Here is a 13,324-nt window from a genome sequence, read left to right as displayed (position 1 = left end):
ACCGGGCAGGCAACACAGCCTTCGGGACTCCCGCTCTTGACTGCAGAGAACCCTATCTATCCCCCTAATGATACTATCCCCTACCACTACAACATTTCTTTTTACGCCCTCCACTTGAATGGCCCCCTGTACCACGGTGCTGTGGCCAGGTTGCTCATCCTCCCTGCAGTCCCCGCTCCCGCCCTCACAGGGAGTAAGAACCTCGATCCAGCTGGACAAGAACAAGGGCTGCGTCTCCTTCAACACTGCATCCTGGATCCCTGTACCTTCCTCACTCATAGTCACACCGTCCTGTCCCTGACCATGGACTACATCTGCAGTAATTAACTTCATAGGTGTGACCATCTCCTGAAACATAGAGTCCAGGAACTTCTCCCCCTCCCTGATGTGTCGCAGTGTCTGAAGCTCGGTCTCAAGCTCCATAACATGGAACTTGAGTTCCTCTAGCAGCAAACACTTGTCGCAGATGTAATCACCGTGAGCCTCAATGGGGACCACTGGCTCCCACATCTCGCAACACTAATACATCACCTGCTCCATTCTATATAATTAATTAAATTTCTTATTATTAGTTATGAAGACCCTGCCCGGATATAGACGATAATGTCACACCACTATTCAATAGGACTTACCAACTTAAAGGTATAAAAGAGAAGGAAGAAAACCAACCAACCAGCTGATCACCAACCTCCTCCTTGAATACTGTCTGTGGGGCCTGTTTGGTTGCCTCGTGTCGCTGCTCCGCCTCCGCAGTGCTGTCTAAGCCTGGGAGTGGGGAACAAAACAGAGCAAAAAACACACCCTCACCTCCCACTTGTCCGAACTCTCCCACTTAGCAAAACTCCAGCAGCACTCAATGCACAAAGCACTCCCTCAATGCACTAGCCCCTCCCCTTTTATACCCGGATTCTACTTCCGGTTTAAACTGCCCAAGAGTTTAAAAAACCCTTAAAAAATTAAACTTACTTCAAATAATTGACTTCTTAACACACTAAAATTCACAAAATACACTTAAATGATTTTTCTCCCACTTAGCAAAACTCCAGCAGCACTCAATGCACAAAGCACTCCCTCAATGCACAAAGCACTGTGCATTGCCTCCAGTCCTACATCAAGTCCTAATTGAATTGGGGAGTCAAGAGTCCCCACTGCTGGTGCCTGCCCAACATCAAGTAGAAGTTTTGTCCCTGACAAGGCCCCTGGAAATGGCAGAGCCTGGTGCACTGGGACCTTCCTGATTTCTGGTGGATTCCACCATAAGACCTAATTTTCTTGCAAATATCAAGAGGTCATAAGAACATAAGAATTAGGAGCAGGAGTAGGCCATACAGCCCCACGAGCCTGCTCCACCATTCAATAAGATCATGGCTGATCTTCGACCTCAACTCCACTGTCCTGCTCAATCTCCATATCCCTTGATGCCTCAGAGTCCAAAATCTATCTATCTCAGCCTTGAATATACTCAACAACTCAGAATCCACAGCCCTTTGGGGTAGAGAATTCCAAAGATTCACAACCGTTTGAGTGAAGAAATTCCTTCTCATTTCAGTCTTAAATGGCCAACCCTGTATCCTGAGACTATGCCCCCTAGGTCTAGATTCACCAGCTAGGGGAAACAACCTCTCAGCATCTACCCTGTCAATCCCCCTCAGAATCTTATATGTTTCAATGAGATCACCTCTCATTCTTCTAAACTCCAGATTGTATAGATCCAATCTACTCAATCTCTCCTCAGAGGACAACTCTCTCATCCCAGGAATCAATTTAGTGAACCTTCATTGCATCACCTCTAAAGCAAGTATACCCTTCCTCAGATAAGGAGACCAAAACTGTGCACAATACTCTAGGTGTGGTCTCACCAAAGCCCTGAACAATTGTAGCAAGACTTCCTTACTCTTATACTCCAAACCCTTTGCAATAAAGGCCAACATGCCATTTGCCTTCCTAATTGCTTGCTGTACCTGCATGCTAACTCTGTGTTTCCTGTACAAGGACACCTAAATCTCTCTGAACACCAACATTTAAAAGTTTTTCACCATTTAAAACATATTCTATTTTTCTATTCTTCCTACCAAAGTGAATAACCTCACATTTCCCCACATTAACGCCCACTCACTTAACCTGTCTGTATCCCTTCGCAGGCTCTTTGTGTCCTCCTCACAGTTTACTTTCCCACCTAGATTTGTATCGTCAGATTATAAATAGCTTAGGCCCAAGCACACCACTAGTTACTGCCTGCCAACCTGAAAATGATCCGTTTATCCCTACTCTGTCCATTAACCAATCCTCTATCCATGATAATAAATGTTTTTATTCGTTTATGGGATGTGGGCATCGTTGGCAAGGCTAGCATTTATTGCCTATCCCTAATTGCCTTTGAGAAGGTGGTGGTGAGCTGCCTTACAACTGAGTGGCTTGCTAGGCCATTTCAGAGGGTAGTTAAGAGTCAACCACATTGCTGTGGGTCTGGAGTCACATTTAGGTAAAGACAGCAGATTTCTTTCCCTAAAGGACATTAGTGAACCAGATGGGTTTTTACAACATCTGGTAGTTTTTTTTATGGCCACCATTACTGATATTAGCTTTATATTTCAGATTTATTTAATTAACTGAATTTAAATTCCCCCCCTCCCCCAAGCTAAAGGAAGGCGAGGACTGCTGGATCCAGGAGGTAAGTACCTTTCCACTTACTTGCTGGGTCCAGCTTTCCTGCCTCGCCAATTGGACCCCCCGACCCCTGACCCTTCCAATCTCTCATCGACCCTCCCCCCATGAGGCCTCTGATTCCCCCCTCTGGCCTCCGAGCACCCCCGACCCCTGACCCTTCTCCAACCTCCAGTCTTCCGACCTCCTCCGACAATCCCCAGCCTTCCGATCCCCTCCGACAAGCTCAGCCTTGCAACTTCCGATCCGCCTCCTGATCCTGGCCTTCCAACATTCACCCCCCCCCCGCCGCACAACCACCCCACCCCTAGACCCTTCTCTCCCTCCCTCCTCTCTGCGGCCTGGTGCCGTAGACCTACCCACTCAACAGCCATCTGGCTGGCTGCGGGCAGGAAACAGAGAAGCAAAATATTAATCACACCCTGCTGTTAAATTCGGCAGGGCTTGAGGGAAATCCGTTCTCCTGGGTTTCCTGACCACATTCCAGCCCCTTGCTCCCTACCCTCCTCCAAGTTAAAATTCCGGCCCATAGTTGTGACGAGTGGCACTGGGTGAACCCAACTGCAGGAAGGCAAACTCAGGCAGAGGATAGGTTGCAAACACAAAGATAGAATTTACTAGAAACAAACAAAATAACAACAGTACAGATACAGATACAGATACAGATACAGATACAGATACAGATACAGATACAGATACAGATACAGATACAGACACAGATACAGATACAGATACAGATACAGGCTAGCAGGCCGGCAAGAGGATCACAAGGCAGTGTGAAACTCAAGACTGAGCACCAGACATAAAACTAAGCACCACTTAAATAGCAGGGATATAACCATGCACAGGTGAGTACGATTAGGAAGAAAGAAGGAAACAATTAAGAGTTTATGGTGCCCTCTGGTGGCGAGGTGAGACAGAACCTGGGTCATTCCTGTCAGGAGCCCCCCTCCCCTAGGAACGGCCCCCAACGTGCCCCCAGAAGGTCCATGGCGACGACGAAGAAAGTCCTGCACCAAGTCGCGATCCAGGATGTTGCGGTCCGGGACCCAGGAGTGTTCCTCCGGACCATATCCCTCCCAGTCCACCAGGAACTGGAGGCCCCCGCGAACCCGGCGAGAGTCCATCAGGCGACGGACCGTGTAGGCAGGCTGGCCGTCGATGATACGGGGAGCAGGGGGAGGCCTCGTGGCGGGCGCCAGGGATCTGATGCCCACTGGCCGGAGCCGGGAGATGTGGAAGGTGGGATGAATCCGCATGGAGCGAGGCAGCTGGAGACGGTAGGACACCGGGGATGACCTTCCTCAACACCGTGAAGGGACCGATGAAACGGGGCACCAGCTTGCGGGACTCCACCCGCAGCGGGAGATCCTGAGTAGAAAGCCAGACCCTCTGACCAGGACGGAATGAAGGAGCTGGTCTGCGCCACTTAGAAACATAGAAACATAGAAGATAGGAGCAGGAGTAGGCCATTCAGCCCTTCGAGCCTGCTCCGCCATTCAATGAGATCATGGCTGATCATCCAAATTCAGTACCCTGTCCGTGCCTTCTCCCCATAGCCCTTGATCCCTTTAGCCTTAAGAAATATATCCAACTCCTTTTTGAATATATTTAATGAACTGGCCTCCACCGCCCTCTGTGGCAGAGAATTCCACAGGTTCACCACTCTCTGGGTGAAGAAATTCCTCCTCATTTCAGTCCTAAATGGCTTACCCCTTATCCTTAGACTATGACCCCTGGTTCTGGACTCCCCGGCCATCACAAACATCCTTCCTGCATCTAGTCTGTCCAGGCCTGACAGAATTTTATAGGTTTCGATGAGATCCCCTCTCAATCTTCTAAACTCCAGTGAGTGTAAGCCCAATCGACACATTCTCTCCTCATACGTCATTCCTGCCATCCCAGGTATCAGCCTGGTGAATCTTCGCTGTACTCCTTCCATGGAAAGAACGTCCTTCCTCAGGTAAGGTGACCAAAACGGCACACAATACTCAAGGTGCGGTCTCACCAAGGCCCTGTACAGCTGCAGCAAGACATCCTTGTTCCTGTACTCGAACCCTCTTGCTACGAAGGCCAACATACCATTTGCCTTCTTAACCGCCTGCTGCACCTGCATGCTTACCTTCAGCGACTGGTGCACAAGAACACCCAGGTCTCTTTGCACTTCCCCTTCTCCCAATCTATTGCCATTCAAATAATAATCTGCCTTCCTGTTTTTGCCACCAAAGTGGATAACCTCACATTTATCCACATTATAGTGCATTTGCCATGTTTCTGCCCAATCACCCAATCTGTCCAAATCGTACTGAAGTTTCTCGACATCCTCCTCACAGCTTACCCTCCCACCCAGCTTTGTGTCGTCTGCAAATTTGGAGATATTACATCCAATTCCCTCGTCCAGATCATCATTAATATATATTGTGAACAGCTGGGGTCCTAGGACCGATCCTTGCGGTACCCCACTAGTCACTGCCTGCCACTCGGAAAATGACCCATTTATTCCAACTCTCTGCCTTCTGTCCGCCAACCAGTTCTCGATCCAAGTCAATACCGTGCCCCCAATCCCATGTGCCTTAATTTTGCACGCTAATCTCTTATGTGGGACCTTATCGAAAGCCTTCTGAAAGTCCAAATACACCACATCCACTGGTTCTCCCTTATCTATTTTACCAGTTACATCCTCAAAAAATTCCAGTAGGTTCGTCAAGCATGATTTACCTTTTGTAAATCCATGTTGACTTTTTCCGATCCTGTCACTGCTTTCCAAATGCTCTGCTATTACATCTTTTATAATAGATTCTAGCATTTTCCCCACTACCGATGTCAGGCTTACTGGTCTATAATTCCCCGCTTTATCTCTACCACCTTTTTTGAATAGTGGGGTAACATTAGCTACCCTCCAATCCATGGGTACTGTTCCAGAGTCTATCGAGTTCTGGAAGATGACCAGCAATGCATCTACTATTTCTAGGGCCACTTCCTTAAGTACCCTGGGATGTAGATTATCAGGCCCTGGGGATTTATTGGCCTTCAGTCCCATCAATTTTCCTAACACCATTTCCCTACAAATACTGATTTATTTCAGTTCCACCCTTTCATCAGGCCCTATGTTCCCCGGCATCTCTGGGAGGTTATTTGTGTCCTCCTTTGTGAAGACAGAACCAAAGTATAAATTTAGTTGTGCTGCCATTTCTTTGTTTCCCATTATAAATTCCCCTGATTCTGACTGTAAGGGACCTACGCTTGACTTCACCAATCTTTTTCTCTTCACATATCTATAAAAGCTTTTACAGTCAGTTTTTATGTTCCTTGCAGGCTTACTCTCATATTCTATTTTCCCTTTCTTAACTAATCCCTTTGTCCTCCTTTGTTGAATCCTAAACTGCTCCCAATCCTCAGGATTATTGCTTTTTCTGGCGAATTTTTATGTCATTTCTTTGGATCTTATGCTATCCCTAATTACCTTGTTAGCCACGGTTGAGTCACCTTTTTTGTTTTATTTTATGCCAAACTGGGATGAGCAAATTCTGTAGCTCATCCATTCGGTCTTTGAATGTTTGCCATTGCCTATCCACCGTCAACCCTTCGAGTGCCATTCCCCAATCAATCCTACCCAACTCGCTCCTCAGACCATTGTAGTTTCCTTTATTTAAATTGAGGACCTTGGTCTCTGAATCAACTATTTAATTCTCCATCTTAATGAAGAATTCGATCATATTATGATCGCTCAGACCCAAGGGGCCTCGTACAACAAATTACATAATACCCAGTCTAAGATGGCCTGATCTCTGGTTGGTTCCTCGACATATTGGCCCAGGAAACCATCCTGTAAACACTCCAGGAATTCCTCCTCCACAGTATTGTTACTAATTTGGTTGGCCCAATCTATATGTAGATTAAAGTCACCCATGATGACTGCTGTGCCCTTATTGCACGCTTCTGTAATTTCCCTTTTCATGCCATCCCCAACCTCCGCCTTACTGTTGGGAGGTCTATATACCACTCCCACTAATGTTTTTTTCCCCTTAGTATTTCTCAATTCTACCCATATAGATTCCACAACATCAGAGCTAATATCCTTCATTACAATTGTATTAATCCCTTCTTTAACCAGTAATGCTACCCCACCTCCCTTTCCTTTTTGCCTATCTTTCCTGAATACGAATACCCCTGGATGTTGAGTTCCCAGTCTTGGCCATCCTTGAGCCATGTTTCCGTAATCCCAACCAAATCATATTTGTTTACCTCTATTTGCGCAGCCAATTCATCCACCTTATTACAAATGCTCCTAGCATTAAGACACAAAGCCTTCAGGCTTGTTTTTTTAATGCTCTTAGACCTATTAGAATTATTATTTACTGTGGCCACATTTGATTTAAACCGTTGATTTCTCTGACTGCCACTTTTGTTTTTCTCCTTCCTATCTTTTGCCTTTATCCCTGTTTCCCTTTCCTCTGTCTCCCTGCTCAGGTTCCCAACCCCCTGCCATTTTAGTTTAAACCCCCCCGAACAGTGCTAGCAAACCTCCCCGCAAGGGCATTTGTCCCGCTCTGGTTCAGGTGCAACCCGCCCGACTTGTACAAGTCCCACCTTCCCCAGAAGCAGGCCCAGTGATCCAGGCTTGTTGGCCTGGATCGGTTGTTGCCTAGAAGCTCATTGTAAAGCCAGCCGCGCTCTCCTCCAGGTCCGTTGACAGCGCTGGACAAACTTCTCCATGGAGGGAACACCCACCTCGAGCTCCTGCTCCTGGAACAATGGAGGCTGAAACCCGAACTGGCACTCGAATGGCGATATTCCTGTGGAGGAGCAGCGCAAGGTGTTGTGCGCACACTCAGCCCAGACGATGTAACGGCTCCAGGTCGCAGGGTTAGCGGACACGAGACACCTCAGGGTCGTCTCCAGGTCTTGATTGATCCGTTCCGTTTGACCGTTAGACTGAGGGTGGAAACCCGAGGAAAGGCTGACAGTAGCTCCAATGAGCTTATAGAAAGCTCTCCAAAACCGGGAGGCGAATTGTGGACCACGATCAGAGACGATGTCAAGAGGCAAACCGAACAACCTGAAAACATGCTGGACCATGAGCTCGGCTGTCTCTTGGGCTGAGGGAACCTTGGGCAAGGGCAGAAAGTGACAGGTTTTGGAGAAGCGATCCACGATGACCAGAATGACAGTGTTGCCTTGAGATGGTGGAAGGCCTGTGATGAAATCCACAGAGAGGTGTGACCAGGGGCAGGTGGGAATGGGGAGAGGATGCAGCAAACCCTGGGGGCGGGATCGAGGGTTCTTGTTTCGTGCACAAGTAGCACAAGCTGCCACGAACGCCTTTACGTCCCTCTCCATGGTGGGCCACCAGAACCTTCTGCGAAGAAACTCCAGCATCCTGGATGTGCCTGGATGACCGGTGAGTTGAGACGAATGCCCCCACTGCAGAACTTCTGAGCGTGCCGTGTCGGGAACAAAAAGGCAACCTGGTGGGCCGTTGCCAGGGTCTGCCTCCCTCTGTTGCGCCTTTCTGACCAGCGTCTCGATCCCCCAGCGAACCAGTGCTACAATTCGAGAAGTTGGAAGAATAGGTTCTGGTTGTCTCTCCCGCTCAGGTGGATCAAATTGCCTTGAGAGAGCATCAGGCTTGAGATTCTTGGATCCTGGACGATATGACAGGACAAAGTCGAAACGATTGAAAAACAGTGCCCAGCGAGCTTGATGGGAGTTAAGCCGTTTGGCCTCCTGGGTATAGGCCAGATTCTTATGGTCTGTCCAGACAATGAACTGGTGTTTAGACCCCTCCAACCAATGTCTCCACTCCTCCAGTGCCAACTTAACTGCTAGTAGTTCCCTGTTTCCAATATCATAGTTTCGCTCTGTAGGAGTGAGTCAGCGAGAAAAGAAGGCGCAAGGGTGCAGTTTGTTGTCGTTAGACCGCTGGGACAAAAGGCACCCACTCCTATATCAGAGGCATCACCTCGACAATGAAGGGGAGTGAGGGATCCAGAATCATGAGGACAGGAGCAGACGTGAAGCGCCGCTTGAGATCCTCAAAAGCCTGCGCAGCCTCAGCGGACCAACTGAACCGGGTGGAAGCGGTTTTGGTGAGGGCGTTGAGAGGGGTAGCAATGGTGCCGAAGTTCCTGATGAATCTCCGATAGAAATTAGCAAACCCCAAGAAGCGTTGCACCTTTTTGAGAGAGGTGGGTGGTGGCCAATCTCGGACAGCTTGGGTCTTGCCAGGGTCCATTTGGATATTGCCGCTGGAGATGATGAAGCCCAGGATTGAAACCGTGGAAATGTGAAACTCACACTTCTCAGCCTTGACAAACAAGAGGTTGTTAAGCAGACGTTGCAGGACTTGCCTTACATGCTGGACATGATCGTGAAGAGTTTTGGAGAAAATGAGAATGTCATCCAGGTAGACAAAGACAAAGCGATTCAGCATGTCTCGGAGGACGTCGTTGATGAGCGCCTGGAACACAGCAGGGGCGTTGGTCAATCCAAAGGGCATGACCAGGTTCTCATAGTGCCCAGTAGGTGTGTTGAATGCCGTCTTCCACTCATCCCCTTCGCGGACACGGATGAGGTTGTAGGCATTGCGGAGATCCAATTTTGTGAAGACTGTGGCTCCCTGTAGTAGCTCGAAAGCAGTCGACATGAGCGGAAGAGGATAACGGTTCTTTATAGTAATCTTGTTAAGGTCACGGTAGTCGATGCACGGGTGGAGACCTCCATCTTTCTTACTCACGAAGAAAAAACCGGCACCAGCAGGAGAGGTGGCCGGACGGATGAAGCCAGCGGCGAGGGCATCACGGATGTAATCCTCCATGGCGGCGGTCTCTGGAGCAGAAAGAGAAGATCTTACCCCTAGGTGGGCATGTCCCAGGCAGGAGGTCAATGGCACAGTCATATGGCCTATGAGGGGGAAGAGATGTGGCTCAAACCTTACTAAAAACCTCTCTTAAATCCTCATACTCGGGAGGCACTCGGGACAATTCAGAGTGAGATGGGGGCTCCTGGGGCTGGGAAGGAGGCTTGGAGCGAAGACAGGTGGTGTGGCAGGCGGAGCCCCATTCCGTAAGCTGGCCGGCGGCCCAATCCATGCGTGGATTATGGCAGGCCAACCAAGGGTAACCCAGAACTAATGCAACCTCGGGAGAGTGGATAAGGGAGAATTGGATGGTCTCGAAAAAGGGAGGTGGGGTAGCATTACTGGTTAAAGAAGGGATTAATACAATTGTAATGAAGGATATTAGCTCTGATGATGCGGAATCTGTATGGGTAGAATTGAGAAATACCAAGGGGAAAAAAACATTAGTGGGAGTGGTATATAGACCTCCAAACAGTAACGCGGAGGTTGGGGATGGCATTAAAAGGGAAATTAAAGAAGCGTGCAATAAGGGCACAGCAGTCATCATGGGTGACTTTAATCTACATATAGATTGGGCCAACCAAATTAGTAACAATACTGTGGAGGAGGAATTCCTGGAGTGTTTACGGGATGGCTTCCTGGACCAATATGTCGAGGAACCAACCAGAGATCAGGCCAACTTAGACTGGGTATTATGTAACGAGAAAGGATTAATTAGCAATCTTGTTGTACGAGGCCCCTTGGGTCGGAGCGATCATAATATGATTGAATTCTTCATTAAGATGGAGAATGAAGTATTTGACTCAGAGACTAGGGTCCTGAATTTAAATAAAGGAAACTACGATGGTCTGAGGAGCGAGTTGGGTAGGATTGATTGGGGAATGGCACTCAAAGGGTTGACCGTGGATAGGCAATGGCAAACATTCAAAGACCGAATGGATGAGCTACAGAATTTGTTCATCCCAGTTTGGCATAAAAATAAAACAAAAAAGGTGACTCAACCGTGGCTAACAAGGGAAATTACGGATAGCATAGGATCCAAGGAGAGGACATATAAATTGGCTAGAAAAAGCAATAATCCTGAGGATTGGGAGCAGTTTAGGAGTCAACAAAGGAGGACAAAGGGATTAATTAAGAAAGGGAAAATAGAATATGAGTGTAAGCTAGCAAGGAACATAAAAACTGACTGTAAAAGCTTTTATAGATATGTGAAGAGAAAAAGATTGGTGAAGTCAAGCGTAGGCCCCTTACAGTCAGAATCAGGGGAATTTATAATGGGAAACAATGAAATGGCAGACCAACTAAATACATACTTTGGTTCTGTCCTCACAAAGGAGGACACAAATAACCTCCCAGAGATGCTGGGGAACATAGGGTCTAATGAGAGGGAGGAACTGAAAGAAATCAGTGTCTGTAGGGAAATGGGGTTAGGAACATTGATGGGACTGAAGGCCGATAAATCCCCAGGGCCTGATGGTCTACATCACAGGGTACTTAAGGAAGTGGCCCATGAGATAATAGATGCATTGCTGGTCATCTTCCAGAACTCGATCGACTCTGGAACAGTACCCATGGATTGGAGGGTGGCTAATGTTACCCCACTATTCAAAAAAGGTGGTAGAGAAAAGGCGGGGAATTATAGACCGTAAGCATGACATCGGTAGTGGGGAAAATGCTGGAGTCTATTATAAAAGATGTAATAGCAGAGCACTTGGAAAGCAGTGACAGGATCAGACAAAGTCAACATGGATTTACAAAAGGTAAATCATGCTTGACTAATCTACTGGAATTTTTTGAGGATGTAACTGGTAAAATAGATAAGGGAGAACCAGTGGATGTGGTGTATTTGGACTTTCAGAAGGCTTTCGATAAGGTCCCACATAAGAGATTAGTGTGCAAAATTAAGGCACATGGGATTGGGGGCAAGGTATTGACTTGGATAGAGAACTGGTTGGCGGACAGAAAGCAAAGAGTTGGAATAAACGGGTCGTTTTCCGAGTGGCAGGCAGTGACTAGTGGGGTACCGCAAGGATCGGTCCTAGGACCCCAGCTGTTCACAATATATATTAATGATCTGGATGAGGGAATTGGATGTAATATCTCCAAATTTGCAGACGACACAAAGCTGGGTGGGAGGGTAAGCTGTGAGGAGGATGTTGTGAAACTCCAGTACGATTTGGACAGGTTGTGTGATTGGGCAGAAACATGGCAAATGCACTATAATGTGGATAAATGTGAGGTTATCCACTTTGGTGGCAAATACAGGAAGGCAGATTATTATTTGAATGGCAATAGATTGGCTGAAGGTAAGCATGCAGTTGCAGCAGGCGGATAAGAAGGCAAATGGGATGTTGGCCTTCGTAGCAAGAGGGTTCGAGTACAAGAACAAGTATGTCTTGCTGCAGTTGTACAGGGCCTTGGTGAGACCACACCTTGAGTATTGTGTGCAGTTTTGGTCACCTTACCTGAGGAAGGACGTTCTTGCCATGGAGGAAGTGCAGCGAAGATTCACCAGGCTGATACCTGGGATGGCAGGAATGACGTACGAGGAGAGATTGTGTCGATTGGGTTTATACTCACTGGAGTTTAGAAGATTGAGAGGGGATCTCATCGAAACCTATAAAATTCTGTCAGGTCTGGACAGACTAGATGCAGAAAGGATGTTTCTGATGGCCGGGGATAAGGGGTAAGCCTGTGGAAGTACAGTTTCTCACTTAGACACAAAATGGCTTCCTGGGCATAGAATAAAAACTCAAATGGCCGACAGAATGATTCACTAATCAGTTTCAAGGGGGTGAGACAATTTAGGAATGCTACATACGTACTCCTTATCTGTGACAAGCTTAACAAGGAGCCTCGTTTACCAAACAAATAGCCAAGGACAGGATAAGGTAAACATCGGCCCACAGGCTCAGTTGGTACAGTGGGAGAACAGAAGGATCCCATAATAAAGGATTAGTTAATTTTAACTCAAGGTATTTCTGTTCGTTATTCTAACGAAGCCTGGAATACGTTGTTTCAGTAATTTGCAAGGTCTGTGCCTTTGTAATCAGGTATGATTCAATACTATGTCATGTGCCATAGAAAGCCTGTTTTGTTTCTGTACTGTATAAATATGTTACAAATTCTGTATTACTTCGAAGAGGTCTGATGTAGCCTTTGACTACACAACCCTTCCCTTGCAAGCAAATAAAGCCTGTCTTTAATGATACTTTGTGTGTAAAGAGTCTTACTCGGGAGTCGAGACTTCGACAAGCCATTTAGGACAGAAATGAGGAGGAATTTCTTCACCCAGAGAGTGGTGAACCTGTGGAATTCTCTGCCACAGAGGGCGGTGGAGACCAGTTCATTAAATATATTCAAGAAAGTGTTGGATATGTTTCTTGAGGCTAAAGGGATCAAGGGATATGGGGAGAAGGCAGGGACAGGGTACTGAATTTGGATGATCAGCCATGATCTCATTGAATGGCGGAGCAGGCTCGAAGGGCCGAATGGCCTACTCCTGCTCCTATCTTCTATGTTTCTATGTTTCTATGTTTCTATGTTTCTATGTTGTCCTTCCACGCCCGAACACAGGGGGGCAGTAAGATGGTGAATAGTTCCAGAGCCCAGGGGTCCTCCATCCAGGGCGATAACAGTGAGGGGGTGATCTGGATGGGTCAGGGGAATCTTGAGCTGTTTAGCTAAACCCAGATCCATGATGTTACCATCAGCCCCAGAATCCACCAGGGCCTTAAGATCATGTCGTTGATTGCCCCAGAAAAGGGAAGATGCCAGCAGGACCCTAGAAACAGTGGGGCC

The 13,324-nt window shown here is 47.4% G+C and overlaps 1 protein-coding gene across 1 annotated transcript in view; it reads left to right on the top strand.

Moving 5' to 3' along the window:
* The window catches only part of LOC147123443 (urea transporter 2-like), a 183,486-nt gene that overhangs the window by 56,262 nt on the left and 113,900 nt on the right, over positions 1–13,324 (top strand). Inside the window, exon 5 of the mRNA XM_085966031.1 lies at positions 1,848–1,852. Coding sequence (XP_085822157.1) covers positions 1,848–1,852 — 5 coding nt within the window. The remainder of the gene's footprint in view (positions 1–1,847; positions 1,853–13,324) is intronic.

This window comes from Somniosus microcephalus, chromosome 2 (genome assembly GCF_052327205.1).
Source record: "Somniosus microcephalus isolate GS21.2 chromosome 2, FLI_Smic_1.0, whole genome shotgun sequence".
Taxonomy (NCBI): domain Eukaryota; kingdom Metazoa; phylum Chordata; class Chondrichthyes; order Squaliformes; family Somniosidae; genus Somniosus; species Somniosus microcephalus.
Note: the sequence above shows the minus strand (reverse complement) of the source record. Positions and strands in the feature narration are given on the sequence as shown.